The sequence below is a fragment of the Heptranchias perlo genome, chromosome 32 (genome assembly GCF_035084215.1).
Source record: "Heptranchias perlo isolate sHepPer1 chromosome 32, sHepPer1.hap1, whole genome shotgun sequence".
Taxonomy (NCBI): domain Eukaryota; kingdom Metazoa; phylum Chordata; class Chondrichthyes; order Hexanchiformes; family Hexanchidae; genus Heptranchias; species Heptranchias perlo.
Genome location: NC_090356.1, coordinates 30,866,166 through 30,883,039, shown reverse-complemented (window position 1 = coordinate 30,883,039; position 16,874 = coordinate 30,866,166). Strand labels below are relative to the sequence as shown.

The following is a 16,874-nucleotide window of genomic DNA, read 5'->3' as shown; positions in this document are numbered from 1 at the left end:
ATCATTCCAGGGATGATGGACTTTAAATACATGGATAAACTGGAGAAGCTGGGGTTGTTCTCCTTGGAACAGAGAAGGTTGAATGGAGATTTGATAGAGGTATTTAAAATCATGAGGGGTCTAGACAGAATAGATAGAGAGAAACTGTTCCTACTGGTGGAAGGGTCAAGAACCAGAGGACATAGAATTAAAGTGATTGGCAAAAGAACCAAAGGTGACATGAGGAAATACTTTTTTATGCAGCGAGTGGTTAGGATCTGGAATGCACTGCCGACGGGGTGGTGGAGGCAGATTCAATCATGACTTTCAAAAGGGAACTGGATAAGTACTTGAAAGGAAAAAATTTGCAGGGCTACCGGGCTAGGGCATGGGAGTGGGACTCGCTGAATTGCTCTTGCATAGAGTCGGCATGGACTTGATGGGCCGAATGGCCTCCTTACGTGCTGTAACCTTTCTATGATTCTATGATATTTCTATGATTCTAAGGCCATCATATCCTTCCTGAGATGTGATGCCCAAAATTGGATCCAGTACTCCAGATGGGGTCTGACCAAGGCTCTGTACAACTGGAGCATAACTTCCTCCCCTCTGTATTCCAACCCCTCGAGTTTAAGGGCAACATTCTATTCACCTTTTTGATTACTTTTTATACCTGCGCACTAGTTTTTAGTGACTATGTACATGGACACCCAAATCCATTTGCTCCTCCACAATTCCTACTCTCTCGCCATTAAGAAATTACTCTGATTTATCTTTCTTGGATCCAAAGTACATGACCTCACACTTCCCCTCATTGAACTCCATCTGCCACAGTTTTGCCTGCTCACTTAACCTGTCTACGTCACTTTGTAGTTTCCTGCTCCAATCTACACAATTTACTGTACTGCTTAACTTAGCGTCAGCTGCAACTCTTGATTTCTTCATCCAAGTCATTAATATATATGGTGAAATGCTGAGGCCCCAGTACAGATCCCTGGGGAACACCACTTGTGACATCCTGCCAATCAGAGAATGAACCCTTTAACCCTATTCTCTGTCTCCTACCTCCCAACCAATTACTAACTCATGTCACAAGGCTACCTCCAATTCCACCCGCTCCTATTTTTGCTGATAATCTCTTGTGTGGAATCTTACGAAAATGCTTTCTGGAAGTCCATACAGACAAAATCCATAGACTCCCTTGTTCACCATGTTTGTGACCGCCTCAAAAAATTCAAATAGATTAGTCAAACATGAATTATCCATCACAAATCCATGCTGACTCTCTTTGATCAGCTCATCCAAGTGCTCAGTCACTCTGTCCCTGATGATAGATTCCATTAACTTCCCAACAACTGACGCTAAACTGACAGGTCCATTGTATCCTCGTTTCTTCCTCCCTCCTGTCTCAAATAATGCAGTGACATTTTCAATTTTCCAATCCAAAGGCACCTAGAGAACGATGGAAAATTATGACTAATGCATCTGCAATTTCCCTTCTAACAAGCACCTTACTCTGCAGAACTGACATCTATGTTTATTTTCTTCTGTCGAGAACAGGTTTCAACAGTTTTGAGCAATGTCTGTGGATGGAGTGAAGAGGACTTTAGTCATTTCAACATAAAACTACACAGGCGATTTGATGCTCAAGTGCCTCTGCTGCGGCTGCGCATTAGATACAGGTGATCCACATTAACTGGCACTGGACTCTGAGGCCTGCTGTGCTCCCCAGGCACAACATGGCATGGTAGGGCAGCTCTGAAGGCCTGTGCTAGCTTCATTAATGGTAACAAAATGTAAATTATGTCTTAGCCCCCTAATGTCGTCTGAGCACATCACAACGCTGTTGAAGTTCAGCATCCATTTACAATGGGGGTGCATACTTGTCCCATTCAGCCATATTGTTTCCTGTTCCTTAAAGGGGAATCTGCTTGGTATTTTCATCAAAGGGCTACATTTTGGTGCAAGGATTTCATTGTTTATGCCATGGTGGCTTTGGATTCTGCTACTGCAGATCTGCTGCAAAAGGACCACCCTTCTCTTTAGCACCTCCTGCAGGAGGACCTGTGAAGCTGCATTCTGAAAGTATACCGTTCATCTTCTTGATCCTACTGCAGGCATTTCTATCCCTCAATAGATTTGCAGGTTTAGTACAACCATCAGTCTTTTAAAAGCTGCTGACACCAGATTATATTCCCCTTTTCTTCAAGAGCTGTGTGCAGGAAGCACTGTGATATTATGTCAAGGAGCTAACGTTGCTTCATAGCTTAAGGTCAGCTCGTAAGAGTACAGGCATAAGTAGCGTCCAAAGAACAATATATTCCTGGGCTGCGTTTGTGTGATTTTCCGATATACGCTCCCAGTGGGTTAGACTCCATCACGGAGTATGAAAGCAGAAAATTTATTGGGGCACAATGTTATACACAACAGACAAGACTGATTGTACACGACCCAGTTTAATAACTTAGATAAAGGTGCTGTCAATCAGTCAGGAATTTTTAAGCCACCCTGGCTATAACTTTGCTTCTTGATACATTTCTTCCTCTCCCAATTCTGTGAGTGCCAATGGCATTCCTAACATCAGCAATTTACTTGCTACCAGTCCGCAAGACTGTTGTGTTAAAAGTTATGGTGAAAAAGCAATACAATGCAAAGAAATCGAGGCTAGATAACAGTAGGAAGCAATGCAACAGTCAAAATGTAACTAAAGGAATCCAGAATGCAAAAACAAGCTTATGAAACAGTCTTGCACCTTTAAGAGTCCAACTCTCACAGGCCCAACCATCAGTTGCTGCCTGTACCTGTTTTATATGGCCAAGCTGTGCTATGCAAGAGGAAGCAATGCAACAACATGTGAAATCTGGCATGAGAACAATTTGGTTAAGTCAAGAGTTAAATGAGGCTTGGGCTGTATTAGATTTAAGGTTATCATTGACCCTAATGTAGTAGCGTACCCTCAAAAGCGTCCCAAAGCACTTTATAGCCAAAGAAGTACTTATTTTTTTGACGTGTAGTCACTTTTATAATTTAAGAAACACAGCAGCCAATTTGCGCACTGCAAGGTCCCACAAACATGACCAGATAATCTATTTTTAGGCATTAGTTGAGGGATAAATATTAACCAGTACACCAGGGAGAACTTCCCTGCTTTCTGTGAATAGCACCGTGGGATCTTTTATGTCCACCTGAGAGGGCAGATGGGGCCTCGGCTTAATGTCACATCCAAAAGACAACACCTTTAACAGTGCAGCACTCCCTCAGTACTACACTTAAGTTCCCTGGAGTGGAACTTGAACCCACAATCTCCTGCCTCAGAGGCATTACCACTGAGCCACAGCTGACAGCTGATTTTTTTTACCCTTAATTGGTATTTGTTACCATAATTTTAAAGCCTTCTCATTGTGTTTTATATGTCACTGCTAATTTTTCCCAGTTGAAATTGTATACCTATTTCATCCATTTGCAGACAGTCCATTTCTCAATCAGGGACATGGTGAAATTGATAAGAAATTAATCTGTAATGGAGAGTGCACTGGCCTAAAGTGGGTAATTGATTGCTCAAAATTTGTGTAACCCTATTCCAAGGGTGGGTCCAAAAGTTAGGCTTATGTAAAAACTGTAGCATAACTGAGGAATGGAGTCTCTGTGCTGACAGCACACTGCATTTTGGCAATCAATGTAGAATCATAGAAATTTACAGACTAGAAGGAGACATTCAGCCTATCGTGTCTGTGCAGGCCGAAAAAGGGCTATCCTGCCTGATCCCACTTTCCAGTTCTTGGTCCGTAGTCTTCTAGGTTGTGGCATTTCAAGTGCACATCCAAGTGCTTTTTAGATGCGATTAGGGTTTCTGCCTCTACCATCCTTTCAGGCAGTGAGTTCCAGACCCCCACCACCAAATGTGAGAGCTCTTCAAGCAGGTATTCTCGCACAACTGCAGCTTTTCTAAAGGAACTGCAGAAACCACGATTTGCAAAGGAGATTGTTTTGATCCAACTGTTTCAGCATTTTAGCCATCCCAGAGCTTTCATAGAATTGTAGCAGTGTGTGCCTGCTTAAGGTGTGCATGATACTGTTCTTTAGAGACCAGTGGTCTAGGACTCTATTTAGTGATTAGAGATTAGTGACCACTGCATCTATACCCTACTTAAATCAGGGCTCTTTTGTTAAATTAAATAACATTTTATCAAAATGTTTGACATGTTTGTTCATTGTGCTGTTTCCTTGGTGTAATTTTCTGAATGTAATAAATGCAGGAAAAAGTGCAGTTTGTATTAGGTTGCCAGATTAGTCTGTTCGATCCTTCCCTTACTAGAGTTCTTCCTCTTTAATGATCATGACACTTTAGGTAAAACATTTGCATAATTATACCTCTTTTGAACACCTCCTATTTCACTATTGGTCCCTTGTGAATGTATATAAGCAGCTGCCAGGACAATAGCACTATCATCTATCATGCTGCTCTGTCCATAGCTGGTTCCCCACAGGTAAGGTCTTTAACATCTTCATTATGACTTTTATATTCTTTTTAATTGAGAAACAAAGATCATGGACCAAGACCCAAAGTGCAGCATATGACCAAATGAGTAAAATAGTGTAAAACAGGAAGCAGTGATGCCAGGCTTGGCTTTTAAAAGCCTCAAGTTTGAGGAAGAATGAAAGACTGAGGGAGACATGAAGACATTGTTTTTGAAGAATTGAAAGAAACAGTCACCACACTGAGATAATCCTGTCTGGTTCAGAGTTGTGTAGGGCCTGTTCTGCATAGTTTACTGCTAACATTTTTTCATAAATGAATTATAGGACAGTACTTTTAGTAATAAGTTATAAATTTGGCTTGGGATAAATTTTACTAATCCTCTCCAGTACTATTAATCTATTCCCAAAGATTGTCGGGGAGAGCGAAGATTTCTTCCTTTCATTATATGTCAGGAGAAGGTAAACAGGTTCTTTGTAAATGTATTAATGATATTGTTACAAATAGCGAACAGTTTTATACATCATTGTTAATTCTGGTTTTAGATCTAATTACAACTGTACAATATCCTAATATTTAATGAGCTCTTCATGTATAAAAAGGGTTTGGAAACATTGCGCGCTAAATTGGGCCGTGTAGCGCCCATTGTTTCAGTGCTACACGGCCTCTCTGACATCCAAGATGGCGTCTCGGATGCACATGCACGTTTCCAGCGTAACGTGCGCTGGCCGCCATCTTGGTATAGGAGCTAGCGCAGACGCAGATAACGAACGCTGGAATCATGTAAAGTAGGGAGAAAATGGCTTCAATCAGTGTGCAGTGCTGATTTAAAGTGATAGACACCATTTTGGGACTTAACACTCAACTTAACGCACAGTCTTAACCCCGACCATCTGAACGTGTCTTAGAGTGCCTGGAGGACCCCCCACCGGTGCTATTTAAAGGGACCATGCAGGATTTACAAGTTAGTGGCTGGATTATTGCTTCTGGCTGCCGAGACACTTGTAACTGTTTTTGGAGATCTCCTACATTTGAATACTAGGACGCGGGGACATAGCCTAACATTTAGAGCCAGGACATGCAGGAGTGAAGTTAGAAAATGCTTCTACACACAAAGGGTGGGAGGCATTTGGAACGTTCTTCTGCAGACGGCAGTTGATGCTAGCTCACTTGTGAATGTTAAATCTGAGATTGATAGATTTCTGTGAACCAAGGGCATTAAGGGATATGGGGCTAAGGCGGGTATTTGGAGTTAGGTCACAGGTCCACCATGATATCATTGAATGGTGGAACAGGCTCGAGGGGCTAAATGCCACTGCCACTTGCTGCCTCTTGATATGCGCCACCTTCTCCTGCAAGAAAGCGGGACGTGTGTCTGGGTGATGTGCCAGTCATGGTTGAATAGCTGCCAGTGTGTGTGGCCTGTGAGTTGTGGGTGGGCGGCTTGAAACAGTGGTAATGTGTAAGGGTGAGGGGAAGCATCTGATTGGAAGAGTTGAGTACTGATGGAAAGAGTTTGTTGGTATGTGGGTGATGGGGGTGTAGTGTGTGGTGCAGTTAGTAGGAGACGCCACTTGACAGTTGACCTCACTCACCTTGACCACTCATGTCAAAGCAGTGAACTTCTTCCTGCACTGAATCCATGTTCATGATGCTGTGCGCCTGGCATTGTCTTCGTCCCCCGTTTTCTCCCACTGTCTTTTGAATATATGTCTGGAGGGCCTCTTCCCCCCCCACCCCCCCCTGCGGATATGGGATGTCCCTCCTTCTGTCCTCCTCTTGCACCAAGGTCTCTAGTGCATCAGTGGAGAACCTTGGTGCATGCACTCTCGCAGGCCTGGTACCAACTCAGATCAGCAGATTGGTGAGGTCTGGCTTGCAGACTGGAGGATGTGGGATTTAGTAGTGTGCAACCTTTATTTAATGTTTTAACATAACTCATCAGTGTGTAAACATAGGGATGGGACCTGCATCTGTGTTTTAGGTGTGAAATGTCTGATCTCCATTCAGACTCTGTGCAGACAGTAGACTGTTATTTTCAGCAAATAACAGATACCAGCTACCTTTAAGAGATTTCTAAGGAACATCCTCCGTTTAAGAGATTGGTTCCACCTACTGGTGGAAATTGCAAATTGCATTGATTCCACGTGCAAGGCCTGGAACGGAACGCTGATTGCAGGTGAGTCCTCGGGCCGGCCGAAACTTGTGTCCTGCCTGCGCAGGGGTCATTGGGCGTGGGGTAATAGCGCATCACGCTATCCATGCTCAAAAACGGCCCTTATCCAATTTTTTCCCCCCTCTGTCCCTCTATGGGACCTTACCATGTACTACATGGAGCTATGATTAAGTTTTATTGTACTGTAGCTGGTAAGCTCTGTCTTGGGACAGTCTGCTGCTGTTGATCAGCTGTGGACAATGTTCCTCCATATCAGTAATTCTAGCCTGTGGTGATATCTGAGTTTCACGGGAATCAGAAAGTTTTAGTTAAAACTTGACCTGGACCTTCCATAAATGTAGTTATAGAATCATAGAATCATAGAAGTTACAACATGGAAACAGGCCCTTCGGCCCAACATGTCCATGTCGCCCAGTTTATACCACTAAGCTAGTCCCAATTGCCTGCACTTGGCCCATATCCCTCTATACCCATCTTACCCATGTAACTGTCCAAATGCTTTTTAAAAGACAAAATTGTACCCGCCTCTACTACTGCCTCTGGCAGCTCGTTCCAGACACTCACCACCCTTTGAGTGAAAAAATTGCCCCTCTGGACCCTTTTGTATCTCTCCCCTCTCACCTTAAATCTGTGCCCCCTCGTTATAGACTCCCCTACCTTTGGGAAAAGATTTTGACTATCGACCTTATCTATGCCCCTCATTATTTTATAGACTTCTATAAGATCACCCCTTAACCTCCTACTCTCCAGGGAAAAAAGTCCCAGTCTGTCTAACCTCTCCCTGTAAGTCAAACCATCAAGTCCCGGTAGCATCCTAGTAAATCTTTTCTGCACTCTTTCTAGTTTAATAATATCCTTTCTATACTAGGGTGACCAGAACTGTACACAGTACTCCAAGTGTGGCCTCACCAATGCCCTGTACAACTTCAACAAGACATCCCAACTCCTGCATTCAATGTTCTGACCAATGAAACCAAGCATGCTGAATGCCTTCTTCACCACCCTATCCACCTGTGACTCCACTTTCAAGGAGCTATGAAAAGTTATCTACATACATCCCAAAAGTGTGGGGAAAGCTTCAGCTCTAGAAGGGTGAATAAGAAGAGATCATTATGCTTTATGACAATGCTAGAAAGTACTTAAGGTTCTAAAATGTTATTACAAATTTCAAATATTTTAATAAGTTTATCTTTAAATATGTCATTTAATATGAGACTCCAGAGCCCCCATTAAGTTTTTTCTTTACAATGCAATATTTTTCAAAAGGCTTCTAGAACATTCCTGCGTTAAAAATTCTCTGTTATCCTTATTATTTCACCTGTATAGATATAGTTATTAGGACTAGTTTAAAAAAATAATATGATGAACATATGTAATTTCAGGCATAAAATTACAATGATGTTCTCCAAGTATCTTGTTTTCATACAGGAATCATTCTGATTGGAATTTAAGGCTATTCAGGAGGTAACTGTACAGTAATACATTGGAGCCTTTACACTTTAGAGATGACTCCATGATGTGGTGTTCCAGTGGGAGGCAGTCACAGGGAGTGTGCAGCCTGTTATATCCTGAGGTATGCTCCCTGTCTGCTGGGAGCACCATGTGGAAGGATATCTTTTCTCACATTGTAATTTCCCAGCAACGTGTGCAAAAGCTTCCCCTATAGAAGTGGTAAATAAAGACAATTCCACCATGAAAACAAGATAATTGGATCACATCATTATCATTTGATATCTGTGATAGATATACAAATATAATGGAACGTACAATACAGTGGATGTAAAGTACATGAACTTCCAGAAAGTATGGGATAAAGTACCACATAAGAAATCAGTTGAAAAAACTAACCTAAAAGAGAAATGAGCGGTATGGATAGGGAGATGACTGAATGGCAAACAGCAAAGAGTGGTGGTAGGGGCTACATTCTTCTTAGAAGTTTGCTATTCTACCAAGTGTGGTGTGGAGTTCCAAAGGATGGAGACAAGGTGGCTGAAGAAACTGATGGTGGAGTGAAGCGAGTGGGAAAGGAGAAGTAGGGCAGTACAAAAAGATCCAGGGCTGTGTGAAGGGGCACAGTTAGGGAGGAGTGAGGCCATGGAGGGATTTCAAGGTGGGGATCAAAATCTTAAAGCCAATTTTTTAGGACGTGGGATCTTGGTGAGGACGTGTGGTGGGGTTGCACGTCTTAGGACAGGTGTAGATATGAGCTGCGGTATTCTGGGTTACTTTTAGTTTGTGAGTGGCAGAATGAGGGAGGCCATTAAAGAAGTCTAAGCACAAGATGATAAGAGCATGGATTAGGGTTTTGGTAGAGCTGTGGGGAGGTAGGAACAAGGGTGGATGATGCTGCATAGATGAAACAAATCAGTTTTGGTAATGGATTCAATCTGGGGGACGAAGCTGAGGTTGATTCATGCAATGCACCAGGGATCTGTAACTGAGCTAAGCTTGAGGTGGCAACTGGCGAGTGAACCATGTGAATGTTTGTGAGGAACCAATATTCATGACATTAGATTAGAGAAAATGATGGCCTTGGGCTGTGTTAATGGCCCAGGACAGGAAATCCCAACTTACCTGGGTTGGATAGGGGCAGCACACCTGCTCAGGTCTAACACTGGGGCATGGAGTGGGGGGGGGGGGGGGGGGAACAGGAAAATCTTCCCTATTAGCATCATGAGAGCCAAGCATTGTTTGTGACCACTGTAGCAACTGAGCTTGATGACATTGCTGGAAGCAAAAAAATGACTAGTTTCTATAGCCAAAACCTACTGCTAAACTGACTATACTGAGGTTAAGTTATTCAACTCATTAAGTTAACCTTGCATATAAATGTGTGTGCATATATATTTTAGCCATGATGTGGAGATGCCGGTGATGGACTGGGGTGGACAAATGTAAGGACTTGCACAACACCAGGTTATAGTCCAACAGTTTTATTTTAAATCACAAGCTTACGGAGCTTACCTCCTTCGTCACACACCTGACGAAGGAGGAAAGCTCCGAAAGCTTGTGATTTAAAATAAAACTGTTGGACTATAACCTGGTGTTGTGCAAGTCCTTATATATATATATTTTACACACATATGTATGTAAAATAGGTAGCTCGAATCAGGGATTATTTCCCTGGACTGGTGAGGAGGTAATATTGCACCAATATTCAAAAAGGACAACAAGTCAGAAGCAAGAAATTGTAAGCCCTTTGACTTGATTTTGGTGCTGGAAGGGATCATTAGAGAAACTCTGTATGACCACCTGGACAGAGAAGGTGTTATTAGAGACTCTCAACATGATTTCTGTAATAGAGGTTCGTGTCTCATCCACCCAGTTGAATTTTTTGAGGCGGTTATTAGTTTGGTAATTGAACAGTGGCTGGCCTTTAAGGAGGAGATGTTTCAGGTACAGTGCAGGCACATTCCCTCGAGGCAGAAAGGCAGGGCAATTAAAGTCAAAGCTCCCTGGATGACAAAAGAGATAGTGAGTAAGATGAAACGGAAAAAAGTGGCGTATGACAGATGTCAGGTTGATAACACAAGTGAGAACCAGGCAGAATATAGAAAGTTCAGAGGGAAAGTGAAAAAGGAAATAAGAGGGACAAAGAGAGAGTATGAGAATAGACTGACAGCCAATATAAAAGGGAATCCAAAAGTCTTCTACAGGCATGTAAACAGTAAATGGGTAGTAAGAGCAGGGTTGGGGCCGATTAGGGACCATAGAGGAGATTTACTCATGGAGGCAGAGGGGATGGCCGAGGTACTAAAGGAGTACTTTGCATCTGTCCTTGCCAAGTAAGAAGACTCTGCCAAAGTATCAGTAAAGGAAGATATAGTTGAGATACTGGATGGGCTAAAAATTGATAAAGAGGGGTACTAGAAAAACTAGCTGTACTTAAAGTAGATAAGTCACCCGGTCCGGATGGGATGCATCCTAGATTACTGAGGGAAGTAAGGGTGGAAATTGCGGAGGTACTGGCCATAATCTTCCAAACATCCGTAGATACGGGGCTGGTGCCAGAGGACTGGAGAATTGCAGATGTTACTCCTTTGTTCATAAAAGGGTGTAAGGATAAATCCAGCAACTATAGGCCATTCAGTTTAACCTCAGTGGTGGGGAAACTTTTAGAAATGATAATCCGGGACGGAATTAATAGTCACTTGGATGAGTGTGGATTGATTAGGGAAAGCCAGCACAGATTTGTTAAAGGCAAATCGTGTTTAACGAACCTGAAAGAGTTTTTTGATGAGGTAACAGAGAGGGTAGATGAGGGCAGTTGATGTGGTGTATATGGAAGTTTAAAAGGCGTTTGTTTGTTAAAGTGCTGCATGGTAGGCTTATCATCAAGATTGCGGCCATGGAATAAAGGGGGCAGTAGCAAATGGATACGAAATTGGCTAAGTGACAGGAAACAGGGAGTAGTGACAAACGGTTGTTTGTCAGACTGGAGAGAGGTGTATAGTAGTGTTCCCCAGGAGTTGGTACTAGGACCACTGCTTTCTTGATGTATATTAATGACTTGGACTTGGGTGTACAGGACACAATTTCCAAATTTGCAGATGACACAAAACTTGGAAGGGTAGTAAACAGTGAGTTCGATAGTGATAGACCTCAGGAAGATATAGACAGGCTGGTGGCATGGGCGGACGCGTGGCAGATGAAATTTAACGCAGAAAAATGCGAAATGAGGAGAGGCAATATAAGCTAAAGGGCACAACTCTAAAAGTGGTACAGGAACAGAGAGATCTGGGGGTATATGTGCACAAATCGTTGAAGGTGGCAGGGCAGGTTGAGAAAGCGGTTAAAAAAGCATACGGGATCCTGGGCTTTATAAATAGAGGAATAGAGGCATACAAAAGTATGGAAGTCATGATGAACCTTTATAAAACACTGGTTCGGCCACAACTGGGCACCGCACTTTAGGAAAGATGTGATGGCCTTAGAAAGGGTGCAGAAGAAATTTCTAGAATGATTCCTGGGATGAGGGGCTTTAGTTATTCAAAATCATAAAGGATCTAGACAGAGTAGATAGAGAGAAACTGTTCCCATTGGCAGAAGGGTCAAGAACCAAAGGACATAGATTTAAGGTGATTGACAAAAGAACCAAAGGTGACATGAAGAAAAACATTTTTACACAGCGAGTGGTCAGGATCAGGAATGCACTGCCCGAGGGGGTGGCGGAGGCAGGTTCATTCATGGCCTTCAAAAGCGAACTGGATAAGTACTTGAAAGGAAAAAATTTGCAGGGCTACGGGGAAAGGAAAGGGGAGTGGGACTAGCTGGATTGCTCTTGCGTAGAGCCGACACGGACTCAATGGGCTGAATGGCCTCCTTCCGTGCTGTAACCTTTCTATGATTCTACGTGGATGAAGGTAGCCTTGTAGAAATTGTATTATTGGATTTTCAAAAAAACCTTTGATAAGGTGCGACACAATAGACTAATTTATAAGATGGAGACCTATGGGATAGGAGGGCAAATCCTGAGCTGGATAGGGAACCGGTTGCTTTTTCGTTGACAGAGGGTTGCTTTAATGGTAGTGGTTCTGTGTGGAGACCGGTTACTAATGGAGTCCCACAGAGATCCATGTTTGGACTGTAACTCTCCACTATCTACATTAATGATCTGGATGAAGGCATTGGGCGAACTGCTAGTCAGTTCGCAGATGACACATAGATTTGTGTTCGTGTTCAAATGCTGTTTTATAAAACTACAATCAGATTTAGATGCGATGGAGGAATGGGCCGCATGTACCTCATGGGGCTGTCTGTAGGACCAGGGCCTCAGAGGCAGCTATCGAGTTGCAGGGAGTCCTCAGGTGAGTCCGGGGGGGAGGCTGGGGTAATTGGAGGGGGTGTGAGCGGTGGTTGGCAGTGATCCTTGGTTTTAATGTGGAGACAGGAGGAGCACTCCTGCAACACCCGGGCTCCACATTCAGGTAAGTTTAAAAAACCTTACCTTTCGGATGGCAGCCTCCAACTTAAAGGACCACTGATTTGGCTGTTGAGCATCTGAGGAAACTGATTGCAGTGTGCACGGCATATGCTGTGGTCAGTCACCAATGAATTTTACAAAGGGGCCTGAAACAGGGGCCTGCACCCCGGATGACTACTGGGAACCCTAACCAATATGGCGTGCAGCGCACTTCCGGTGCAGACTGAGCTCGTGCATGCCGCACGCCATATTGGGTCCCACAGCACCTGTTTTTCGCCTAAAAAACGAGCGATGCACAATCGAATTTCTAGACCGACATGTTAATAAATGTATTGAGAGCAAAGAACTCCCATGAGGCCTTGGTGAGACCTCGTCTAGAATACGGAGTCCAGTTTTTGTTCTCTCACATGGTGGGATATATAGGTCCTGGAAAAGTTTCAGAGGAGAGCAACCAGAATGATACCGTGTCCAGGAGCAGTCTCATTCAAGGGCAGTATGTTGTGATATGTTATTATTAATGCAGTATGTAAACATTCTACGGGTGTACTTCTTCATCATTTTACTCCATGTTTGTGTTTTAATAAGTAGCGTTTGTGAATTTTGTTTTCCAGAATTGGAAGAAAATTGTCAAAATGTTTTTGGTAAGTTTATCAACATTCAATTTAGAGAGTCAAATGTTTGATGAGTAACTGTAGTTTCTTCACCAACTGTATCTATAGGTTGTGTTAGAAGGATTTACTGTGTTATGTGAGTGTTACAACTGTTTCAGTTTGTAAGTTGCAGCTTGAATTTGTGCCCTGCTGCAATATTTCCATGCATGGGAAGCATTCAAAGAGTCTTAGGTGCCTGACTGCTTCACATAGGGCATCAATAAGTTAGCAATATGTTATGAGGAAACACTCTGTAGCACTTGGGGCAGCTATGTGGTACAGGAAGCAGTAAGGTGGCTGTACATGGCAACTCCTGAAGTCCACCATTTTATATTCTCATTTGGATCCAGGTCCTCTGCATGTTGCTGATCAGCTACCTCTTGTCAGACATTTTAGACCACTCTTTTCTGGGGAGGGTTTCCTTTCACCTCAGTTCATTGAGTATGATTTCAAGGGCAGCATTCATGAATTTGAGTGTGTGGGAATGAGAATCTTTTTACAGCAATAGTGCAGTGTCAGTACCTTTCCCTTGGTGTGTAGATCAGAATTCAGCCCTCTAAATAGCTGTTTCGACCTTTAAAATGGGTACTGCAGCACTCTAAAACTCCTGTCAGTTGTATGAGTGCTCCCTTAGGCAACCTGTTGTGCAGGAGCTTGTTCTGATCAGTAAGTTTAAGCAAATACCTTGGAAATGCTCATGCGAGAAAAGTCAGCAGGATCTCCTGCAGTGCTCTGCTCCCATCAGAATTGCACCTCAACAGGAATTTCTACCCTCAAAAAGATACCAACATTTTGACAGAGTAAATAAGGAGAAACTGTTTCCAGTGGCAGAAGAGTCGTTAACCAGAGGACACAGATTTAAGGTGATCAGCAAAAGAGCCAGAAGCGACATGAGGAAACATTTTTTTACGCAGCGAGTTGTTATGATCTGGAAGACCCTGCCTATAGGGGTGGTGGAAGCAGTTTCAAAAGTAACTTTCAAAAGGGAATTGGATAAATACTTGTGGGGCAAGAGCAGGGGAATGAGAGTAATTGGATAGCTCTTTCAAAGAGCCAGCAGAGGCATGAATGGCACCTCGTGTGCTGTACCTACTATAATACTATGATTAATGAGCAATATACCAAAAACAAATTTATTTTAAGATGATGGGGAGTCAGGAGTTTCCATATTTCATTTTTTTTCCTTTGAAAATATAATTAGCAGTTACACTGTTTAAACACATATAGGTATCGGAATCCCAACAGCATAATCTCACTCACATGTATTCTCTTTTTAAAAAAATCTCTTAAAATATCTTTCATTTGTGTTGTGTCCTGGAATGTAAGGATATTGGCTCCTACCTGCGATTCCGTTCATGATTAGGAAAGTGACAAACAGAAACAAGTCAAAGAGTGAATCCTCCCAGAATGCCCTTGTATAAAGTCCGCTGTGCATTGTCAGAGCAGCATCAGTATAGGCTGGGAGTGGGTTGTCAGCACTGAGGGCTATAGAGAAAGGGAGAGTCAATTTAAAAAATACTAGGGACCAAAGCAGATACATTCTCCTTCAGGCCCTGGGTGAATGCTCATGGTAACTATTACTCTGCTCTGTAAGATCAAATAGCAGTGAAATATTTGGTGAGAGCTGCTTGCTTTAGTCAAAAGGCTGATGATCTAGGTTTTACCTCATCATAGATACTTTATTCTTTTGCCAATAAATGATAGCATTAGAAAGCCAGCTATATCAATCTTCTCCAGGAGCCGGTAAAACATGTCTTCGACCCACAGTATGCCCCGAAGTGAAGACACTGAATTATTTACCCCTCACTCCACTTCACTATTTTGGATGGGAATGTTTTTCATGAGTTTGTTGCCGTTGCGATTTTTGGAACCTTTAGTACACACTTCAACCTGCCACACAAGTGGTTCTGACACATCATGCTCGGTGATAATAGAGTAGAAATTATGATGGGCTCTGTCCCTGTGCAAATACTTATTGCACTCTCTGTGACATTTTAACATAGGCATTTAAAGTAAAAGAGTTAAATTAATTGCAGAGAAGATATTGGCATTTCCACTCCCCATAAACTTAAGCTCATCCAAAACTCTGTTGCCAGTATCCTAACGTGCACCTATACCTGCTCACCTATCACCCCTGTGCTCACTAACCCACATTGGCTCCCGGTCCCTGAACGCCTCTAATTTAAAATTCTCATTCTTGTTTTTAGATCCCTCCTTGGCCTCGCCGTTCCCTATCTCTATAACCTCCTCCAGTCCTGTAACCCTCCAAGAACTCTGCATTCCTTCAACTCTGGCCTCCTGTGCATCCCCCACTTCCTTCACCCCACCATTGACGGCCGTGCCTTCAGCCGCCTATGTCCTAAGCTCTGGAATTCCCTCCCTAAATCTCTCCGCCTCTCCACTTCTCTCTCCTCCTTTAAGGCCCTCCTTAAAATCTACCTCTTTGACCAAGCTTTTGGTCACCTGTCCTAATGTCTCCTTCTTTGGCTCAGTGTCAATTTTTGTCCAATTATGATCCTGTAAGCACCTTGGGACATTTTACTACATGAAAGGCGCTATATAAATTTAAGTTGTTGTTGAGCATTCTACAAGCGTACAAATACTTAACATGTTCCTATGACAACCCAATGTTTGCTATTTTAATTAATGAGTTAATAAATGGGTTAATGCCTCGGTTGAAAAATAGGGTACAGGAGTGTCATATGAATGCATTAATTACACATTGGTTTGCAAATATTACTGCTCACCTATAGAATTCTAGAACAATAGTTACTCACCGATAGAATTCCTATGTAGACCCTCCTTAGCCATAGCAGTTTATTAAATTATATTAATGGGGATATTCTGTAAGATATAATTGAAAGAGATCTCTAAGTCAGTGGCTGGAGTCATACCTAGCGCAAAGGAAGATGGTAGTGGTTGTTGGAGGCCAATCATCTCAGCCCCAGGACATTGCTGCAGGAGTTCCTCAAGGCAGTGTCCTCGGCCCAACCATCTTCAGCTACTTCATCAATGACCTTCCCTCCATCATAAAGTCAGAAATGGGGATGTTCGCTGATGATTGCACAGTGTTCAGTTCCATTCGCAACCCCTCAAATAATGAAGCAGTCCATGCCCGCAAGCAGCAAGACCTGGACAACATCCAGGCTGGGCTGATAAGTGGCAAGTAACATTCACACCAGACAAGTGCCAGGCAATGACCATCTCCAACAAGAGAGAGTCTAACCACCTCCCCATGACATTCAACGGCATTACCATTGCCGAATCCCCCACCATCAACATCCCGGGGGTCACCATTGACCGGAAACTTAACTGGACCAGCTATATAAATACTGTGGCTACAAGAGCAGGTCAGAGGCTGGGTATTCTGCGGCAAGTGACTCACTCCTGACTCCCCAAAGCCTTTCCACCATCTACAAGGCACAAGTCAGGAGTGTGATGGAATACTCTCCACTTGCTTGGATGAGTGCAGCTCCAACAACACTCAAGGAGCTCGACACCATCCAGGACAAAGCAGCCCGCTTGATTGGCATCCCTTCCACCACCCTAAACATTCACTCCCTTCACCACCGGCGCACTGTGGCTGCAGTGTGTACCATCCACAGGATGCACTGCAGCAACTCGCCAAGGCTCCTTCGACAGCACCTCCCAAACTGTGACCTCTACCAC

At 43.2% G+C, this 16,874-nt stretch overlaps 1 protein-coding gene across 2 annotated transcripts in view; it reads left to right on the top strand.

Moving 5' to 3' along the window:
* Window positions 1–13,176: 13,176 nt before the first annotated feature.
* si:dkey-205h13.2 (mucin-5AC) overlaps window positions 13,177–16,874 on the top strand; it is an 80,323-nt gene continuing 76,625 nt past the window's right edge. For both annotated transcript variants that reach the window (XM_067970127.1, XM_067970126.1), the window contains exon 1: window positions 13,177–13,196. In XM_067970127.1, the coding sequence (XP_067826228.1) occupies window positions 13,188–13,196 (9 nt within the window). In that variant the 5' untranslated portion in view covers window positions 13,177–13,187. The remainder of the gene's footprint in view (window positions 13,197–16,874) is intronic.